The sequence below is a fragment of the Pristiophorus japonicus genome, chromosome 11 (assembly GCF_044704955.1).
Source record: "Pristiophorus japonicus isolate sPriJap1 chromosome 11, sPriJap1.hap1, whole genome shotgun sequence".
Taxonomy (NCBI): Eukaryota; Metazoa; Chordata; class Chondrichthyes; family Pristiophoridae; genus Pristiophorus; species Pristiophorus japonicus.
The window spans coordinates 53900371-53921145 of record NC_091987.1 but is presented as its reverse complement, the minus strand read 5'-3'; the positions used below and the strand labels follow the sequence as shown (position 1 = coordinate 53921145).

The window sequence follows — 20775 nt, the reverse complement described above, 5'->3', positions numbered from 1 at the left end:
GTGTCAGGTCGGCTGGGGGGGGGGGGGGGGGGACCGGGTGTCGGGTCTTGTCGGGGGCGGGGAGCAGGAGCTAGCCGTGGGAGGAGCCTTATTCACGCAGCCCCAGTGAGGCCATTCAGCCAGGGCTAGGGGCTGCGTGCTTCGGGCCCCTCCCACACAGTTCGGCGCCTGGAGCTACTGCACCTGGCTCCGCCCCCCCCACAGCTCGTGCTGGCTGCGCCGAGGGCCAGAGGACCTGTAAGTAGGTGGAGAATACCGAGGATTTTTTTAGGCGCCGTTTTAGGCGCGAAAAACGGGCGCCCAGCTCGGAGGGGCGCCCGTTTTCTTTCTTGTGGAAACTTGGGCCCAATAAAACTAAAACCTTCTGTACCCATCCTCCCAAGGACACCATTATGTGTCAACCTTGGCTCTGTAGTAGGACCAGTGCCCGAGTCAGAATGTCATGGGTTCCACTCTGGAGACTTGAGCACATAATCCAGGCTGACACTCCAGTGCACTGCTGAGAAAGTGCTGTACTGTCAGAGATGTTAAACCGAGGCCTCATCTGCCATCTTAGGAAGACATAAAAAGATTCCATGACACTATTCGAAGATGAGCTGGAGAGTTCTCAGTGTCCTGGCCTATATATCCCTTAACCAAAAACAGTATGTATCTCACTGTGGCTTGTGGGACCTGGCAGAATGCAAATTGGCTGCAGTGTTTCCTTCATTATAACAGTGCAACAGTGACCACACTTCAAAAGTACTTTACTGGCTGTAAAGTGCTTTGGGATGTCCTGAGGTCATGAAAGGCACGATGTAAATGCAAATCTTTCTTTCAACAGTGATTACACTTCAAAAAGAACTTCATAGTTGCATGTGCTTTCTTAGGAGTGGACCCCACTCCCATTTTTCTTTTTATTTGTGTTTGGACATCCCAAGGTCATGAAATTTAATACAGGTACAACGTGAAAAATCCTCAGGACTGAGTCCGTGCCGGTTTTTGAGTTTTTCCAGATTTCAGACAAGAAAACCAATAATCTGAAATCTGGAATCCTCGACAGAAACCGGGCCGGGTTTTGAACAGTGAATACCCAAAATCTGGCACGGATTCGGTCGAGGATTCCGGATTTCAGACTATTGATTTTCTTGTCTGAAATCGTGTCTGAAATCCTGCATGATTACAGAATATTGGAGGGTTTGGAATGAGATGAACCACAAATGCAAAGTTCTAGTGATTTATTAGTCACCTGAATTCTAAAATGAAATTATTGCCTTGACATCACTTCCTGGCCAAGAACGGGAAAACACTCATCAAGGACACTGAGGCTGTCAGGGCCCGCTGGAAGGAGCACTTTGAAGATCCCCTCAATCGAGACTCTGCCTTTGACTCGAGTGTTCTCAACTCCATCCCACAGCATGCGACCCGCCACCACCTCAGTGAAACCCCAATGCTGTACGAGATAGGCAAAGCCATAAAACAGCTCAAGAATAACAAGGCTACAGGTGCGGATGGAATTCCTATTGAGGCGCTGAAGTATGGCGGCGAGGCGCTGTTGGCGCGGATACATGACCTCATCTCTCTCATTTGGAGGGAGAACATGCCGGGAGATCTCAGAGATGCAGTGATCGTGACCATTTTGAAAAAGGGGGACAAGTCCGACTGCGGCAACTACAGGGGAATCTCCCTGCTATCAGCCACTGGGAAGGTTGTCGCTAGAGTCCTCTTCAACCGTCTTCTCCATGTGGCCAAAGAGCTCCTCCCGGAATCACAGTGTGGATTTCGTCCCCAACGGGGCACAACCAATATGATATTTGCAGCACGACAACTGCAGGGAGCAGCGCCAGCCCTGATGCATGTCCATTTTTGATCTTACAAAGGCCTTTGACACTGTCGACCATGAGGGCTTATGGAGTGTCCTCCTCCGTTTTGGCCACCAAAAGTTTGTCAACATCCTTTGCCTTCTCCACAACGAATTGCGGGCCGTGATCCTTACCAGCAGATCCATTACAGACCCAATCCACGTCCGGACCGGGGTCAAACAGGGCTGCGTCATCGCTCCAACCCTCTTCTCAATCTTCCTCGCTGCCATGCTCCACCTCACAGTCAACAAGCTCCCCGCTGGAGTGGAACTAAACTACAGAACCAGTGGGAAGCTGTTTAATCTACGCCGCCTCCAGGCCAGGTTCAAGATCACCCCAACCTCCGTCGTTGAGCTGCAGTACACGGAGGACGCCTGCTTCTGCGCACATTCTGAGGCTGACCTCCAGGATATAGTCGATATATTCACCGAGGCATATGAAAGCATGGGCCTTAAGCTTAACATCCGTAAGACAAAGGTCCTCCACCAGCCTGTCCTTGTCGCACAGCACTGCCCCCGTCATCAAGATTCACGGAACAGCCCTCGACAACGTGGACCATTTCCCATATCTCGGGAGCCTCATATCAACAAAGGCACACATTGATGTGGAGATTCAACATCGCCTCCAGTGCGGCCTTTGGCCGCCTGAGGAAAAGAGTGTTCGAAGACCAGGCTCTCAAACCTACCACCAAGCTCATGGTCTACAGGGCTGTAGTAATACCCACCCTCCTGTATGGATCAGAGGCATGGACGATGTACAGAAGACACATCAAGTCGCTGGAGATATATTCCCAACGATGTCTCCGCAAGGTCCTGCAAATCCCCTGGGAGGACAGGTGCACCAACATCAGTGTCCTCGCCCAGGCTAACATCCCCAGCATTGAAGCACTGACCACACTTGATCAGCTTCGCTGGACAGGCCACATAGTTCGCATGCCAGACACGAGACTCCCTAAGCAATTGCTCTAGGCGGAGCTCCTTCATGGCAAACGAGCCAAAGGTGGGCAGCGGAAACCTTACAAGGACACCCTCAAAGCCTTCCTGGTGAAGTGCGACATCACCATTGACACTGGGAGTCTCTGGCCGAAGACCGCCCTAGGTGGAGTAAGTGCATCCGGGAGGGCATTGAGCTCTTCAAATCTCAATGCTGCAAGCGTGAAGAGGTCAGGCGCAGGCAGCGGAAGGAGCGTGTGGTAAATCAGTCCCACCCCTCCCCCTTTCCCTCGACGAATGTCTGCTCCACCTGTGACAGGGTCTGTGGCTCCCGTATTGTACTGTTCAGCCACCAAAGAACTCACTTTAGGAGTGGAAGCAAGTCTTCCTCGATTCTGTGGGACTGCCTATGATGATGATGATGATGGAATCCATTACATTTTACTATGTATACGCTGTGTAGTTTTCCATATAGAGGGTTTCATTTGATTTGAGATCCCTTTTCTTTTTGCTTAGATTAGCTGACATAAGCGGAAAGCAGCAGCATGTGGTGAAAGACTGAAGGATAAAAGTATGGGACATAATCACTGCAAGTCTATCAGCAGTGATTACTAGGAAATAATTGTCAGACTCTATAATACATGTACAAGTTATAGCATTTTAATTGTAAAGGTTGATGGGAATAATAGTAATGTAGATTTACAATGTACATTAACGATTTAGATGAAGGAAATAAGTGTAATATCTTCAAGTTTGCGGATGACACTAAACTGGGTGGCAGTGTGAGGAGAACGCTAAGAGGCTGCAGGGTGACTGGGACAGGTTAGGTGAGTGGGCAAATACATGGCAGATGCAGTATAATGTGGATAAATGTAAGGTTATCCATTTTGGGGGCAAAAACACAAAGGCAGAATATTATCTGAATGGCGGCAGACTAGAAAAAGGGGAGGTGCAACGAGACCTGGGTGTCATGGTCCATCAGTCACTGAAAGTGGGCATGCAGGTGCAGTCGGCGGTAAAGGCGGCAAATGGTATGTTGGCCTTCATAGCTAGGGGATTTGAATATAGAAGCAGGGAGGTCTTAATAGAAACATAGAAACATAGAAAATAGGTGCAGGAGTAGGCCATTCGGCCCTTCTAACCTGCACCGCCATTCAATGAGTTCATGGCTGAACATGCAACTTCAGTACCCCATTACTGCTTTCTCACCATACCCCTTGATCCCCCGAGTAGTAAGGACTTCATCTAACTCCTTTTTGAATATATTTAGTGAATTGGCCTCAACAACTTTCTGTGGTAGAGAATTCCACAGGTTCACCACTCTCTGGGTGAAGAAATTCCTCCTCATCTCGGTCCTAAATGGCATCCCCCTTATCCTTAGACTGTGTCCCCTGGTTCTGGACTTCCCCAACATTGGGAACATTCTTCCTGCATCTAACCTGTCTAACCCCGTCAGAATTTTAAACGTTTCTATGAGGTCCCCTCTCATTCTTCTGAACTCCAGTGAATACAAGCCCAGTTGATCCAGTCTTTCTTGATAGGTCAGTCCCGCCATCCCGGGAATCAGTCTGGTGAACCTTCGCTGCACTCCCTCAATAGCAAGAATGTCCTTCCTCAGGTTAGGAGATCAAAACTGTACACAATACTCCAGGTGTGGCCTCACCAAGGCCCTGTACAATTGTAGCAACACCTCCCTGCCCTTGTACTCAAATCCCCTCGCTATGAAGGCCAACATGCCATTTGCTTTCTTAACCGCCTGCTGTACCTGCATGCCAACCTTCAATGACTGATGTACCATGACACCCAGGTCTCTTTGCACCTGCCCTTTTCCTAATCTGTCACCATTCAGATAATAGTCTGTCTCTCTGTTTTTACCACCAAAGTGGATAACCTCACATTTATCCACATTATACTTCATCTGCCATGCATTTGCCCACTCACCTAACCTATCCAAGTCGCTCTGCAGCCTCATAGAATCCTCCTTGCAGCTCACACTGCCACCCAACTTAGTGTCATCCGCAAATTTGGAGATACTACATTTAATCCCCTCGTCTAAATCATTAATGTACAGTGTAAACAGCTGGGGCCCCAGCACAGAACCTTGCGGTACCCCACTAGTCACTGCCTGCCATTCTGAAAAGTCCCCATTTACTCCTACTCTTTGCTTCCTGTCTGACAACCAGTTCTCAATCCATGTCAGCACACTACCCCCAATCCCATGTGCTTTAACTTTGCACATTAATCTCTTGTGTGGGACCTTGTCGAAAGCCTTCTGAAAGTCCAAATATACCACATCAACTGGTTCTCCCTTGTCCACTCTACTGGAAACATCCTCAAAAAATTCCAGAAGATTTGTCAAGCATGATTTCCCTTTCACAAATCCATGCTGACTTGGACCTATCATATTACCTCTTTCCAAATGCACTGCTATGACATCCTTAATAATTGATTCCATCATTTTACCCACTACCGATGTCAGGCTGACCGGTCTGTAATTCCCTGTTTTCTCTCTCCCTCCTTTTTTAAAAAGTGGGGTTACATTGGCTACCCTCCACTCCATAGGAACTGATCCAGAGTCAATGGAATGTTGGAAAATGACTGTCAATGCATCCACTATTTCCAAGGCCACCTCCTTAAGTACTCTGGGATGCAGTCCATCAGGCCCTGGGGATTTATCAGCCTTCAATCCCATCAATTTCCCCAACACAATTTCCCGACTAATAAGGATTCCCCTCAGTTCCTCCTCCTTACTAGACCCTCCGACCCCTTTTATATCCGGAAGGTTGTTTGTGTCCTCCTCAGTGAATACCGAACCAAAGTACGTGTTCAATTGGTCCGCCATTTCTTTGTTCCCCGTTATGACTTCCCCTGATTCTGACTGCAGGGGACCTACGTTTGTCTTTACTAACCTTTTTCTCTTTACATATCTATAGAAACTTTTGCAATCCGTCTTAATGTTCCCTGCAAGCTTCTTCTCGTACTCCATTTTCCCTGCCCTAATCAAACCCTTTGTCCTCCTCTGCTGAGTTCTAAATTTCTCCCAGTCCCCGGGTTCTCTGCTATTTCTGGCCAATTTGTATGCCACTTCCTTGGCTTTAATGCTATCCCTGATTTCCCTTGATAGCCACGGTTGAGCCACCTTCCCTTTTTTATTTTTACGACAGACAGGAATGTACAATTGTTGTAGTTCATCCATGCGGTCTCTAAATGTCTGCCATTGTCCCTCCACAGTCAACCCCTTCAGTATCATTCGCCAATCTATCCTAGCCAATTCACGTCTCATACCTTCAAAGTTACCCTTCTTTAAGTTCTGGACCATGGTCTCTGAATTAACAGTTTCATTCTCCATCCTAATGCAGAATTCCACCATATTATGGTCACTCTTCCCCAAGGGGCCTCGAACAACGAGATTGCTAATTAATCCTCTCTCATTACACAACACCCAGTCTAAGATGGCCTCCCCTCTAGTTGGTTCCTCGACATATTGGTCTAAAAAACCATCCCTTATGCACTCCAGGAAATCCTCCTCTACCGTATTGCTTCCAGTTTGGTTAACCCAATCTATGTGCATATTAAAGTCACCCATTATAACTGCTGCACCTTTATTGCACGCACCCCTAATTTCATGTTTGATGCCCTCCCCAACATCACTACTACTGTTTGGAGGTCTGTACACAACTCCCACTAACGTTTTTTGTCCTTTGGTATTCTGCAGCTCTACCCATATAGATTCCACATCATCCAAGCTAATGTCCTTCCGAACTATTGCCTTAATTTGCTCCTTAACCAGCAATGCTACCCCACCTCCTTTTCCTTTTATTCTATCTTTCCTGAATGTTGAATACCCCTGGATGTTGAGTTCCCAGCCCTGATCATCCTGGAGCCACGTCTCCGTAATCCCAATCACATCATATTTGTTAACATCTATTTGCACAGTTAATTCATCCACTTTATTGCGGATACTCCTTGCATTAAGACACAAAGCCTTCAGGCTTGTTCTTTTAACACCCTTTGTCCTTTTAGAATTTTGCTGTACAGTGGCCCTTTTTGTTCTTTGCCTTGGGTTTCTCTGCCCTCCACTTTTCCTCATCTCCTTTCTGTCTTTTGCTTTTGCCTCCTTTTTGTTTCCCTCTGTCTCCCTGCATTGGTTTCCACCCCCCTGCCATATCAGTTTAAATCCTCCCCAACAGCACAAGCAAACACTCCCCCTAGGACATTGGTTCCGGTCCTGCCCAGGTGCAGACCGTCCGGTTTGTACTGGTCCCACCTCCCCCAGAACCGGTTCCAATGCCCCAGGAATTTGAATCCCTCCCTGTTGCACCACTGCTCAAGCCACGTATTCATCTGCACTATCTTGCGATTCCTACTCTGACTATCACGTGGCACTGGTAGCAATCCCGAGATTACTACTTTTGAGGTCCTACTTTTTAAATTTAGCTCCTAGCTCCTTAAATTCGTTTCGTAGGACCTCATCCCTTTTTTTACCTATGTCGTTGGTACCAATGTGCACCACGACAACAGGCTGTTCTCCCTCCCTTTTTAGAATGTCCTGCACCCGCTCCGAGACATCCTTGACCCTTGCACCAGGGAGGCAACATACCATCCTGGAGTCTCGGTTGCGGCCGCAGAAACGCCTATCTATTCCCCTCACCATTGAATCCCCAATCACTATTGCTCTCCCACTCTTTTTCCTGCCCTCCTGTGCAGCAGAGCCAGCCATGGTGCCATGAACTTGGCTGCTGCTGCCCTCCCCTGATGAGTCATCCCCCTCAACAGTACCCAAAGCAGTTGCAGTTGTACAGGGCCTTGGTGAGGCCTCACCTGGAATATTGTGTTCAGTTTTGGTCTCCTAGTCTGAGGAAGGATGTTCTTGCTATTGAGGGAGTGCAGCGAAGGTTCACCAGACTGATTCCAGGGAAGGTTGGGCTGTCATATGAGGAGAGACTGGATCAACTGGGCCTTTATTCACTGGAGTTTAGAAGGATGAGGGGGGATCTCATAGAAACATATAAGATTTTGACGGGACTGGACAGGTTAGATGCGGGAAGAATGTTCCCGATATTGGGGAAGTCCAGAACCAGGGGACATAGTCTTAGGATAAGGGATAGGCCATTTAGGACTGAGATGAGGCGAAACATCTTCACTCAGAGAGTTGTTAACCTGTGGAATTCCCTGCCGCAGAGAGTTGTTGATGCCAGTTCACTGGATATATTCAAGAGTTTAAATATGACCCTTACGGTTAAGGGGATCAAGGGATATGGAGAGAAAGCAGGAAAGGGGTACTGAAGGAATGATCAGCCATGATCTTATTGAATGACGGTGCAGGCTCGAAGGGCAGAATGGCCTACTCCTGCACCTATTTTCTATGTTTCTAGATGTATATACTTCAATTGAAATAGTTAATTAGTGCCTAAGTATATAACAATTCCCATCAGGACGCTAGGTAAGTTTAACCTTCTGGGGTAGAACAGATGATATGAAAGAAATAAAAAGTAAAGACACTTAGAAGAAAATAGTTACAAGGAAAAACAATGATTCTTAAAGAATGAAATCTACTGCACCTTCTACTTGCCCCTACAGCAATAATCAGGAAAGAAAGTCATAACATATTTTAAATTAGGTAAGATCACCATCACTAAGCCCGGTCAAATGAAGAACTAGGTTTCAATTTAATAAAAAAAACGTGCTGCACATCATCAAGTAACAATATTCTGTTTAAATGCATTACACCTCACTAAACAAACAAATTGTACTATTCAATCCTTAAGGCTCCTCTCACATAATTAACTCTGAGTGCAACCTAGTCTGTAGCTATCAATGTTTTACCAATACAAGAAAATGTTAAAATTTAGAAAGTTCAAAAGCATCTCAGTGAAGCATTCTACCTGAAAAAGTCTGAATTACTTTGATAAAAAAGCTTGCGAGTCATTCAGAGTCACATCTATTAGAAAATTAATGATGCAGTCTAAATGGATTCTAAATTTGCATATGCTAGCTGAAGCTAGTTGCTCAAGTAGAAAATATCCAGAAACGATGGGGAAGTATTCCTTTTAAACGAAAAAAAATTGAATCCTACCAAGGTTGTAATAGAGATCAAGGAAAGTACTTACATAATTTACATTGAAATATGCAACCAAATTAGTTTATTTTATATTCACCGATATTTATTAACATATTGATGTGTACTTCACGTCTAGAAAAAGATTTTAAAGTATTTATTGGCATGATTACCAATAACTACATGTTATATAGAATCCATAGTATAACATAGGCATAATCTACATCAATTGTGCAGCAACATTCAATGAAAAAGTTTGCACATTTGTATGAAATGCATGTACATAAGGATTCATACATCAGACATACATAATCTGTACTGTGGTTACCATCGGAGATGTTTGACAAACATACTAGTTCTTCCATTACCAAAACAGCGATACTGTTCTGAAATACAGGCCTTCCCTATAAGTTGGGCATAAAAAACTTACCTGGTTCACACGGTGGTGTTCCAATGCTGTCAACTCAGGATATGACACTGAGGCTTGTCCGTTCAAGTGTCAGTAAATTTCTAACCACGTGATAAGTCCTAATTACTGCCAAACAACTTCCCTGGCACTGAAGTGTTATTTTTACAAGTGTGGAGTCTTACTCCCTCAGATTTTAATTATTGTTGGAGATTTAAAAACATTTTTAAAAACTTTTTCCTTGTGTCCCTTATTTCTCTCATAATCCCATTTTCTTTCTCTTTATTTTGCTTTCAGTACATGATTTTACATTGAATTAAATATTCTAACTTTCACTTCTTAGCTTAGACTCTGCATGCCTCAGTGAGGATTCTTCAATCTAATTGGTTGAAGAGACATGCTGTTGCTTGCCCAGTTCACACAGGCCCCAGATCTCCCTTAGATGGCGCCACACTAGTTCAGATGCCTGATGACTAAGTTGCCACGCAAAAGCCATTGAAAAGTCTGTGGGTAACTGCTGAGTGTCATTCGTTTGCCACTGCGCAATCTGGGCCAATATCTCTATTTGATTACTTGTGTATATTAAGTAAAACTTGCATTGCAATAATAAGTGTGAGGACATAACAATGGCATGGAAATTCTGACATCTCGGGCCCGTACGAAGTTTCTACGGACCCGGGAAGGCATCGGAAAAGCTGGTTTTCAGCACGCAATGCGCATGCGCTGAAAACCGGCTTTTCCGATCTGCCAAGCTGGAGCTAGATCGTAGCCAGATCGGGAGCGAGGACATTTGGACGGGCAAGATTGGGCTATTTGCCCATATCTTGCCCAGCAAATGTCCTCAAAAATCTTGCACCTGAAATAGCCTACTTTTATAGGCACAAGTATTTTAAAACACAAAAACAATTGTAAAATAAAATTATAAACACATAGCTTATTGTTGAAAACCCTCCACACTACGGTAAGTTTATTTTTAACCATAATTAAAAAAACGTTTTTAAACATCAGGAAAATTTGTTATTTTTATAAGACATAATAACTTGGATTTCCATTAATTTTAAATATGTGTGGTCTGTTTTTTATTTGTTATTATTTTGTGTGATTGCTTTTGTTCCCATTTATATCACTGAGAACTCCTAGTTACGCGAGTCTCAGTGCTATTAATGGGAACCTGTGAAATACTTGCCTGATTGCACCTTCTGCGTTGGGACCCTCTGGGCGGGAGCGCGGTTTGTAGCGCGGGAGGAGAAGGCTTCCTCATCGGAAATCAGGGCACCTCCTAGACCACCAGGTAAATTCGTAAAAAATATCCAGCGAAGAGGCAATTGCCCATGGGAAGAACCCCCAGAGGAATTTCTGGGCTATTATCTTCCATTATAAAACAAAATTTGACACCGAGCCACACAAGGAGAAATTAGGGCAGACGAGGTAGGTTTTAAGGAGCGTCTTAAAGAAGGAAAGAGGTGTAGAGGGACAGAGAGGTTTAGGGCCTTGGTCGCTGAAGGCCACTAATGGTTGAGCGATTAAAATCAGGGATGCTCATGATGCCAGAATTAGAGTAGCGCAGATATCTCGGAGGGTTGTGAGCCTGGAGGAGATTACAGAGATAGGGAGGAGCAAGGCCATGGAAGGATTTGAAGACAAGGATGAGAATTTTAAAATCGAGGCGTTGCTTAACTGCTACGTGCCCATGCCCATTCAAAGTGGTGCAGGTAGCATGCAAAATCTCAGTGCCGCCTGCTCATTGCAATGATTGTAGCACTGATCTCAGCGCTAAACATGCTGCTGGTTGGCTTAGTGCTGTATGGGGGGGTCAATATCAGCTGCAGTCTACTGGCCAATAAAAATTAGCCTCGGCTCTCTGCACTACTAAAGGGGAGGTGCTTTGTTGCAAAAGCACCTCATTGTTAGTATGCATGTAGTCATGGCCCAACAGGCAAGAGATAAGGCAAGGAGGTTTTCGGATGCAGCACTGGAGGCCTTGGTCCTGGGAGTTCACAGACGAGGTCAGGTCATCTACCCACAGGAATGCAAGAGGCCTTTCAGGCGGAATGCCAGAAACATGTGGGAGGAGATAGCTCAAGTTATCAGTGCCACGAGTGTTGTCCCAGGACCTGGATCCTGTGCTGCATGCAGTTAATAACCTCACACGAATGGTCAAGGTAAATGAATGCATCTTCAAATGCCATTTCGCAACATCTGCCCCACAAGCCTCACACACTGCTAAATGCACCACCCCCCACCCCCAATCACTCACCTACCAACAATCGCTAGCAATCACCATTCATACCTCATTAGGTATACCTTCACCTCAACCTCACACACTTACCACTGCTGCAAGACCCACGTCCACATCTCACACCTTGCACAGTTAGTGATATCAGCCATGGCAGGCACATCACCGAAACACATTGCACCACACTCAGTGACCCAATTCCCTTTCTCTTGCAGGCAAAGGTGGCTCATAACTGCCGGGAACAGCAGCAGATGGGCAGCGAGGAAGTCTGACTGGAGAACCTCACGGAGCTGGAGGAACGAGTGTTGGAGATAATTGAAGGGGGCGTCACTGAAGTCATGGCGAGCAGAGAAGTTGAAAGCATACCTAATTCTTCCACTCACAATCCACTTTCTCCTCACCCTATAATTTCTTCTCACTTACAGGCTGCTGATGGACATCATGTTTCATCCCCGCTCCCCGACCCTTTTTCCTTTCAGATACCAAAGTCGTCCCACCAGCCCAGGCTGTCCCCAAAGTTATGGGGGAGGAGAGTGAAGGAGAAGAGGCACCATCACTCGATCTGACACTCCCAGGCCCCAGCTCAGAAAATGGCATTGCATGGATTTAGAACATAAGAAATAGGAGGAGTAGGCCATACGGCCCCTCGAGCTTGCTCCGCCATTTAATACGATCACGGTTGAGCTAGAGGGTAGTATAGAGGCGGATCTGCACGTGGTGAGTCACAGGGCACAAGTGGGCTGCAGCCAGGCCAGGGGGAAAGGGTAGCTCGGGTGCCAGCTACTTGGAGGGAGAGTTCATGCATGAGTTCTGCTGCAGGGGAATTAGATGTCCTCGATTGGGGGACCTTCAGAAGAAGGTGATGGGCATGCACTCAGAAATTCTTGGTGTAATGGCAAGCCTGCCAGAGAGCCTCTTGTCAGTGTCAAGGAGCATGGAGGAGTTTAGCTCCATCACTGCATGGGGTTTTGCACAGAGCTTGGAGCCCATCATTTTCAGGATGGAAATGATGGGCAACTCCATTCAAGAACTTGTGGACCCAAACATGATGCTGAGTGTGATGGGCGATCTCGAAGCTTCCACTGCAGCACAGGCAGAAGCGACCCAATATCTCACTGCTGTATTGGAAACTCAACTCACTGCCATCATCGCTGGGTTTATGAGTCTCGAAAAGGGCTTGCTGGGTGGCACAGCAGGCCAGCAATCTTTCCTCCGACGGATTACTAGGATGCTGAGGCGTCGCCCCAGGGGAGTGGCAGGGGTTCTCTGTGGAGCAAATAACTGATGTCCTCTCTCAGGATAATAGTATTCCTACTCCCACCACTTCCCTTGCCGCTGCCTATCAGCCAGCCAGCCAGCCAGACTGCTGCTGCCTATGCTGAGGTGGTAGTCTACAGCCAAGCCTTCTGGGCCCAGAGCTGTTTGAGGTCATCCTGCAGGGGCATCTGCAGTCTCTTCCACTGAAAGTCAGCAGCATTCCATCAGGCATGCTGCAGCCACTGGGGTAGCACTGTGTAGGAGCACTAGACTAGGAAAAGAAGCACGAAAGACAGGCACTGAGGGGCCAATTTTCATCAGCCCACCGCCGCTGACTACTGCCCACATTCCTCCTGCAGATCCACCCAGTGCCACTTTGCAGGTGAGGGGAGAGCCGCTGGGAACTGCCCGCTGATGTCAGCGGACAGCCGAGTGGCGCAACTGAGCTCCCACCTGCCGAGTTCCCAGATTCCTGCGGACAGACCGCTGGATGCAGGCTGGTCTGTCCCTGACGGTAAGTCTGAAGAACCTGAAAAAAAAGGAAAGTGAACATTTTTTTTTTAAATTTCAGCATCGACTTACCTGCATGGAGTCCCCTGAAGGTCATAAGAAATAGCAGGAGTAGGCCATACGGCCTCTCGAGCCTGCTCCGCCATTCAATAAGATCATGGCTGATCTGATTATGGACTCAGCTCCACTTCCCTGCCCGCTCCCCATAACCCTTTACTCCCTTATTGTTTAAGAAACTGTCTATTTCTGTCTTAAATTTATTCAATGTCCCAGCTTCCACAGCTCTTTGAGGCAGTGAATTCCACAGATTTACAACCCCGAGAAGAAATTTCTCCTCATCTCAGTTTTAAATGGGCGACCCTTTATTCTAAAATCATGCCCTCTAGTTCTAGTCTCCCCCATCAGTGGAAACATCCTCTCTGCATCCACCTTGTCAAGCCCCTTCATAATCTTATACGTTTTGATAAGATCACCTCTTATTCTTCTGAATTCCAATGAGTAGAGGCCCAACCTACTCAACCTTTTCTCATAAGTCAACCCCCTCATCCCCAGAATCAACCTAGTGAACCTTCTCTGAACTGCCTCCAAAGCAAGTATATCCTTTCGTAAATATGGAAACCAAAACTGCAAGCAATATTCCAGGTGTGGCCTCACCAATACCGTGTGTAGCTGTAGCAAGACTTCCCTGCTTTTATATTCCATCCTCTTTGCAATAAAGACCAAGATTCCATTGGCCTTCCTGATCACTTGCTGTACCTGCATACTAGCCTTTTGTGTTTCCTGCACAAGTACCCCCAGGTCCCGCTGTACTGCGGCACTTTGCAATCTTTCTCCATTTAAATAATAACTTGCTCTTTGATTTTTTTTCTGCCAAAGTGCATGACCTCACACTTTCCAACATCATACTCCATCTGCCAAGTTTTTGCCCAATCACTTAGCTTATGTCCTTTTGCAGATTTTTTGTGTCCTCCTCACACATTGCTTTTCCTCCCATCTTTGTGTCGTCAGCAAACTTGGCTACGTTACGCTCAGTCCCTGCTTCCAAGTCGTTAATATAGATTGTAAATAGTTGGACAGTTTTTGTACTTTTTGAGAGAGATTTTTTTCCAGGTCTTTGATCCTCCGTGGGCCTGATTCCATCCTCGGTGACACTTGGGCGACAAACGCCTCTGCTGCTGAGAATGCGATCTCCTGCCCGTTCCGCCCAAACTGGCGGCATATATCTTCCATTTGCCGCCCGCCGACCTTCGAGGGACCTTCTTCATGAATATCCCGCCCAAAGTACCACCTCGGCGGCACTTTGGGCAGCACTTGGGTGGGCGGAGGCCTTGCTGAAAATTGGTCCCCAAGAGAATTTGGATTAGTTGATGTTATGTTGAATTGGAATTGATAAATGTCTAAATTATGTTTAGAATGTTTCTTTTGTGGTGGTTCTCATTTCAGCTTCGTACTGTGATATTCTGTGACAGAGGGATGGTAAGTTGGGGACGTGGTAATGCAACAGGGATCTGGGATTTCATTCATTGGAACAGGAGTCTGATGAGGAGCTCAAGGGCAGCCCGTCCGGAACAGGGATCTGCTGTCTCCCTCCTCCTCCTCCTCCTGAGGTGGTCATGGAACCCGTGGTGGCAAGGGCTGATCCCTCATGATGGCCAAGTTGTGGAGGATGCAGCAGACCATGACGAAATGGGACACCCATTCTGGCGCGTACGGAAGGGTTCCCCCTGAGCAGTTAAGACAGCGGAACCGTTGCTTCAACACCTCAATGGTCTACTTGATCTGGTTCCTCGTGGCAGCATGGATCTCATGATGAGTACTGGCCATGGGTAGTGGAGTTGCGGAGGGGAGTCATCAGCCAGGTGTAGAGCAGGTAGCCCTCATCTCTGAGCAACCACCCTCGGGTTTGACGTGGTGGCTGGAGGACTGCTGGCTTTTTTAATGTTAAGATTCGCACATGCTTGAAAATATGAATGGGCCGCAACCCCCCCCAAAAAATTAGGGGAAACACTGATCATGACTGCTGCCAGGTTAACGGGCATTCACCATCATGATGTCCTGGGCGTGGTCACGTACCAACTAAACAATAAGTGAGTGGTAGTCTTTTCAATTACAGAACATCTCAGGATTGATATGTAACGCTGGCAAAGCATGTATGTGCAGTTGATGGCGCTCTGTACCATGGGGTAGCCTGATATGCTGGCAAAACCACATGCGTGCTCCTCCTGCTTGTCCCTTCACCTGGAGTTCTGAGTCTCTGTGACCTCCCAGATGCAGCGCTGAATGGCAGACTGGGACATGTTAGCTATCTCTCCTGCTCCAGATGAAGGACTTGGTGGAGAAAACATTGAAGGCCACGGTGACCTTGAGGGTCACTGGCAGCTTCATCATTGCCCTCCTCTGAGGATGCAGGTCTGGTTCCAGGAGGTGGCAGAGTTGTGTGACCACCTCCTTGGCGATGCAAAGTCTCCCTGCTCCTGGCTTATGTGCAGGAAGGAGAAGTGCTTCGGAAGACCCTAGGTGGATAATGCCTCCTGCTGAGAGCCCCACTGCCTCTCCTCCTCATCCCTCTGTTAGCATCTTGACCTCTTCGCTGCCTCTATTCCATCTCCCTGTCATACTTGAGCACGAGGTGGACTGCACATAGAGCCCCCATGACTGGGTGCAAGTAGTGTGAACAGAACCCTTTAAATCAGATGTTCTCTGCTTGGAGCACAACTCCTTGTCACCGCACCAACTTTAAACACATCTAGAAAGGTCCAAAAAGCTGCACAATCTTACACAGAGCCAGTAGAGTCAAAAAGCAAGTCAACTGCAAGTTGTTGTTGATTGAAATTGCATTGGTGAGGGGTCCTTCCTGCTGCTGAACGCATGCTTTGGAGGTGTTGAACTGAGTGCAGGCAATGGCAGCATTGCCGACCTGCCCAAAATGGCAGTCGCGGGATCTACCGGAAGGCAGCTACCAATTTTGCACCTAAACCGGCCTTAACAGCTCGTGCAAATGAGCCAAATTTCACGGCCTGTTTTCTATCCCTTAGTCAATTCGTATCCATGCTGCTACTGTCCCTTTTAATCCCATGGGCTTCAATTTTGCTAAAAAGCCTAATATGTGGTACTTTATCAAACAGCTTTTGAAAGTCCCCTATCGCTAAAGTATATTCATAAGTAAATTTATAAACGTGCACCTCCTGGACACCTTTTTTAAACTTGGCTTTGCACCAGGCTGCTATTATGCCACACCCTATCCAAGGCTCCAATTGGTGGAATATCAGCCACTAGTGAAGATCTCACATCCCTGAGGTTCAAAGCAGCAGTCAAGCAACCAACCTGAATCTGAGTTACAATGCCACTTTCTTGTTGACATTTTGGAAACTGCTTCTCATTTACTGAAACACAATGTATAATGGCACTGAAATGGCAAATGAGCAACAAGTCAACAGATAGAACATTACACCCCAGTAACCATAAAAGGAATGGTGACAATTACACTACAAGGGTAGGGAAAAGAGTAATTTAACAATGGTTATATAATCAGCCTTCAGTAAGTTGCAAGTGTGGCAATTCTGTAGAGTGAAAGCATAGTGCGATCTCTGGGCAACACATAAGCTAACAAAGGATTACCTGGAGTAGCTGACTGCAATATTGCCACAGATTTCCCGCCAGGAGCAGCACACATATCCAACACACACTGTCCATCTTGTACATCCAATGCAAGGACAGGTAGCAAAGAGGCTGCATTCAGGAGGAAATACTCCTTCAACCTTTCAGTATGATGTTGGAGTCTAGGGAACCGGCACTGGGTCCTGCTGATGTAACATCGTAAAGAATGCTGGGAAAAGGGTAAAACATCTTGTAGGAAATTGTAATATCCCTGTGATTGAAGATACTGTTCAAGTGCTACATTGTGACTGAACTTGTTCACAAGCACGCCGTACTGCCAGCTGGAAGGAAGTAAGAACACTTCTCTGAAAGACAGGCAAAAAAAGAAAAAGTCAGTAAAACTTTCACCTAAACCTCCTGAAACTAAAGGAATCGCTGGAATGCTTATGCCCAGTATTTTCCAGCTATAGAACCAAAATCATGAACAACAAAAAATACTAAATTTATAGTATTGTTGTACCTGTACTATACTATGTGCATGTTGGAACAGCTTAACTTTTTTGTGAGCTGATTATAAAATGTTTACACTGGCAATCTAAAACAAAACAGGAGTGTCCAAACCTAGCGACTGAGCTATCAACAAAGAGTTTCTGTTTGCCCAATGTGGACTGCACGTTCTCACCTCGTGGAGATACCCCGCTTACCCAAGTACAGAGAACTTAGTTCCTTAGGATGGAGGGTGACACAGTTAATTCAGAGACTAGGGTCCTGAACTTAAAGAAGGGCAACTTCGATGGTAAGAGATGCGAATTGGCTAGAATAGACTGGCGAATGATACTTAAAGGGTTGACGGTGGATAGTCAATGGCAGACATTTAAAGTTCACATGGATGAACTTCAACAATTGTACATCCCTATCTGGCGTAAAATAAAACGGGGAAGGTGGCTCAACCGTGGCTAACAATGGAAATTAGGGATAATATTAAATCCAAGGAAGAGGCACATAAATTGGCCAGAAAACGCAGCAAACCTGAGGACTGGGAGAAATTTAGAATTCAGCAGAGGAGGACAAAGGTTTAAGTAGGAGGGGGAAAATAAAGTATGAGAGTAAGCTTGCAGGAAACATAAAAACTGACTGCAAACGCTTCTATAGATTTGTGAAGAGAAAAAGATTAGTGAAGACAAATGTAGGTCCTATGCAGTCAGAATCAGGTGAATTTATAATGGGGAACAAAGAAATGGCAGACCAATTGAACGAACACTTTGGTTCTGTCTTCACTAAGGAAGACACAAATAACCTTCCGGAAATACTAGGGGACCGAGGGTCTAGCGAGAAGGAGGAACTGAAGGAAATTGTGTTAGGGAAATTGATGGGATTGAAGACAGATAAATTCCCAGGGCCTGATAGTCTGCATCCCAGAGTACATAAGGAAGTGGTCCTAGAAATAGTGGATGCATTGGTGGTCATTTTCCAACATTCTATAGACTCTGGATTAGTTCCTATAGATTGGAGAGTAGCTAATGTAACCCCACTTTTTAAAAAAAGGAGGGAGAGAGAAAACAGGGAATTATAAACCGGTTAGCCTGATATCGGTAATGGGGAAAATGTTGGAATCAATTATTAAAGATGTAATAGCAGTGCATTTGGAAAGCAGTGACAGGATCGGTCCAAGTCAGCATGGATTTATGAAAGGGAAATCATGTTTGAAAAATCTTCTGGAATTTTTTGAGGATGTAACAAGTAGAGTGGACAAGGGAGAACCAGTGGATGTAGTGTATTTGGACTTTCAAAAGGCTTTTGACAAGGTCCCACATAAGAGATTAGTGTGCAAAATTAAAGCACATGGTATTGGGGGTAATGTATTGATGTGGACAGAGAACTGGTTGGCAGACAGGAAGCAAAGAGAAGGAATAAACGGGTCCTTTTCAGAATGGAAGTCAGTGACTAGTGGGGTACCGCAAGGTTCAGTGCCGGGACCCCAGCTATTTACAATATACATCAATGATTTAGATGAAGGAATTGAGAGTAATATCTCCAAGTTTGCAGATGACACTAAGCTGGGTGGCAGTGTGAGCTGCGAGGAGGATGCCAAGAGGCTGCAGGGTGATTTGGACAGGTTAGGTGAGTGGGAAAATGCATGGCAGATGCAGTATAATGTGGATAAATGTGAGCTTATCCACTCTGGTGGCAAAAACAGGAAGGCAGAATATTATCTGAATAGTGACAGATTAGGAAAAGGGGAGGTGCAACGAGACCTGGGTGTCATGGTACATCAGTCATTGAAAGTTGGCATGCAGGTACAGCAGGAGGGCATGTTGGCCTTCATAGCAAGAGGATTTGAGTATAGAAGCAGAGAGGTCTTATTGCAGTTGTACAGGGCCTTGGTGAGGCCTCCCCTTGAATATTGTGCACAGTTTTGGTCTCCTAATCTGAGGAAGGACATTCTTGCTGCTGAGGGAGTGCAGCAAAGGTTCACCAGACTGATTCCTGGGATGGCAGGACTGACATATGAAGAAAGACTGGATTGACTAGGCTTATATTCACTGGAATTTAAAAGAATGAGAGGGGATCTCATAGAAACATAAAATTCTCACAGGATTGGATAGATTAGATGCAGGAAGATGTTGGGGAAGTGCAGACCAGGAGTCACAGTCTAAAGGATAAGGGGTAAGCCATTTAGGACCAAGATGAGGAGAAACTTCTTCACCCAGAGAGTGGTGAACCTGTGGAATTCTCTACCGCAGAAAGGTGTTGCGGCCAGCTCGTTAGATATATTCAAAAGGGAGTTAGATGTGGCCCTTACGGCTAAAGGGATCAACGGGTATGGAGAGAAAGCAGGAATGGGGTACTAAAGTTTCATGATCAGCCATGATCATATTGAATGGTGGTGCAGGCTCGAAGGGCCAATTGGCCTGCTCCTGCACCTATTTTCTATGTTTCTATGAGAGACATATCTTAGCAACACAAGGTGTGTGCAAAGGTACTACTGCTGGTGTATAACCAGCTAAAAAAATGCAGCTTACCAGCATTGATGCCGGAGGACTGCTAATGTTGTACCATTGTTAAAAAGGGCGAAATTATCAGCCAGTCAGCCTAACCTCAGTGGTGGGCAAATTATTGTAAAAATTTCTGAGGAACAGTATTGTCATTTAGAAAGGCACGGAGTAATCACAGCCAGTCAGCATGGATTTGTTAAGGGAAGGTCGTTGAGGGTAGCGCATTTGATATAATCTACATGGATTTTAGCAAGACTTTTGACAAAGTCCCACATCGCATACTGGTCAGAAACATAAAAGCCCACGGGATCCAAAGTAGCAAGTTTGATCCAAAATTGGCTCAGAGGCAGGAAGCAAAGGGTAATGGTCGACAGATGTTTTTGTGACTGAAAGGCTGTTTCCAATGGCATTCTGCTGGGCTCACTGCTAGGTCTTTTGCTTTTTGTGGTGTACATCAATGATTTAGACTTAAATGTAGGGAGCATGATTAAGAAGTTTGCGGATGATACAAAAATCGGCTGTGTGGTTGATATTGAGGAGAAAGCTGTAAACTGCAGGAAGATATGAATGGACTGGTCAGGTGGTTAATACTGTCCCTCAGAAATGTTTCCAATAATTTGCCCACCACTGAGGTTAGGCTGACTGGCTGATAATTTCGCCCTTTTTAACAACGGTACAACATTAGCAGTCCTCCGGCACCAATGCTGGTAAGCTGCAAACCTGAAAAGTAGCAAATTGAATTCAATCCAAAGAAATGTGAGGTAATGCATTTGGGGAGGGTAAACAAGGCAAGGGAATACACAATAAATGGTAGGCTACTGAGGAGTGTAGAGGAACAGAGGGACTTTGAAGTGCATGTCCACAGATCACTGAAGTTGGCAGGACAGGGAGATAAGGTGGCTAAGAAGGCATACGGGATACTTTCCTTTCTTTGCCGAGGCA

At 46.0% G+C, this 20775-nt stretch overlaps 1 protein-coding gene across 1 annotated transcript in view; it reads right to left on the bottom strand.

The window, feature by feature from the left end:
- nsun3 (NOP2/Sun RNA methyltransferase 3) overlaps window positions 1-20775 on the bottom strand; it is a 70978-nt gene that overhangs the window by 29716 nt on the left and 20487 nt on the right. The window contains exon 3 of the mRNA XM_070892909.1: window positions 16859-17202. Within this exon, the coding sequence (XP_070749010.1) occupies window positions 16859-17202 (344 nt within the window). The remainder of the gene's footprint in view (window positions 1-16858; window positions 17203-20775) is intronic.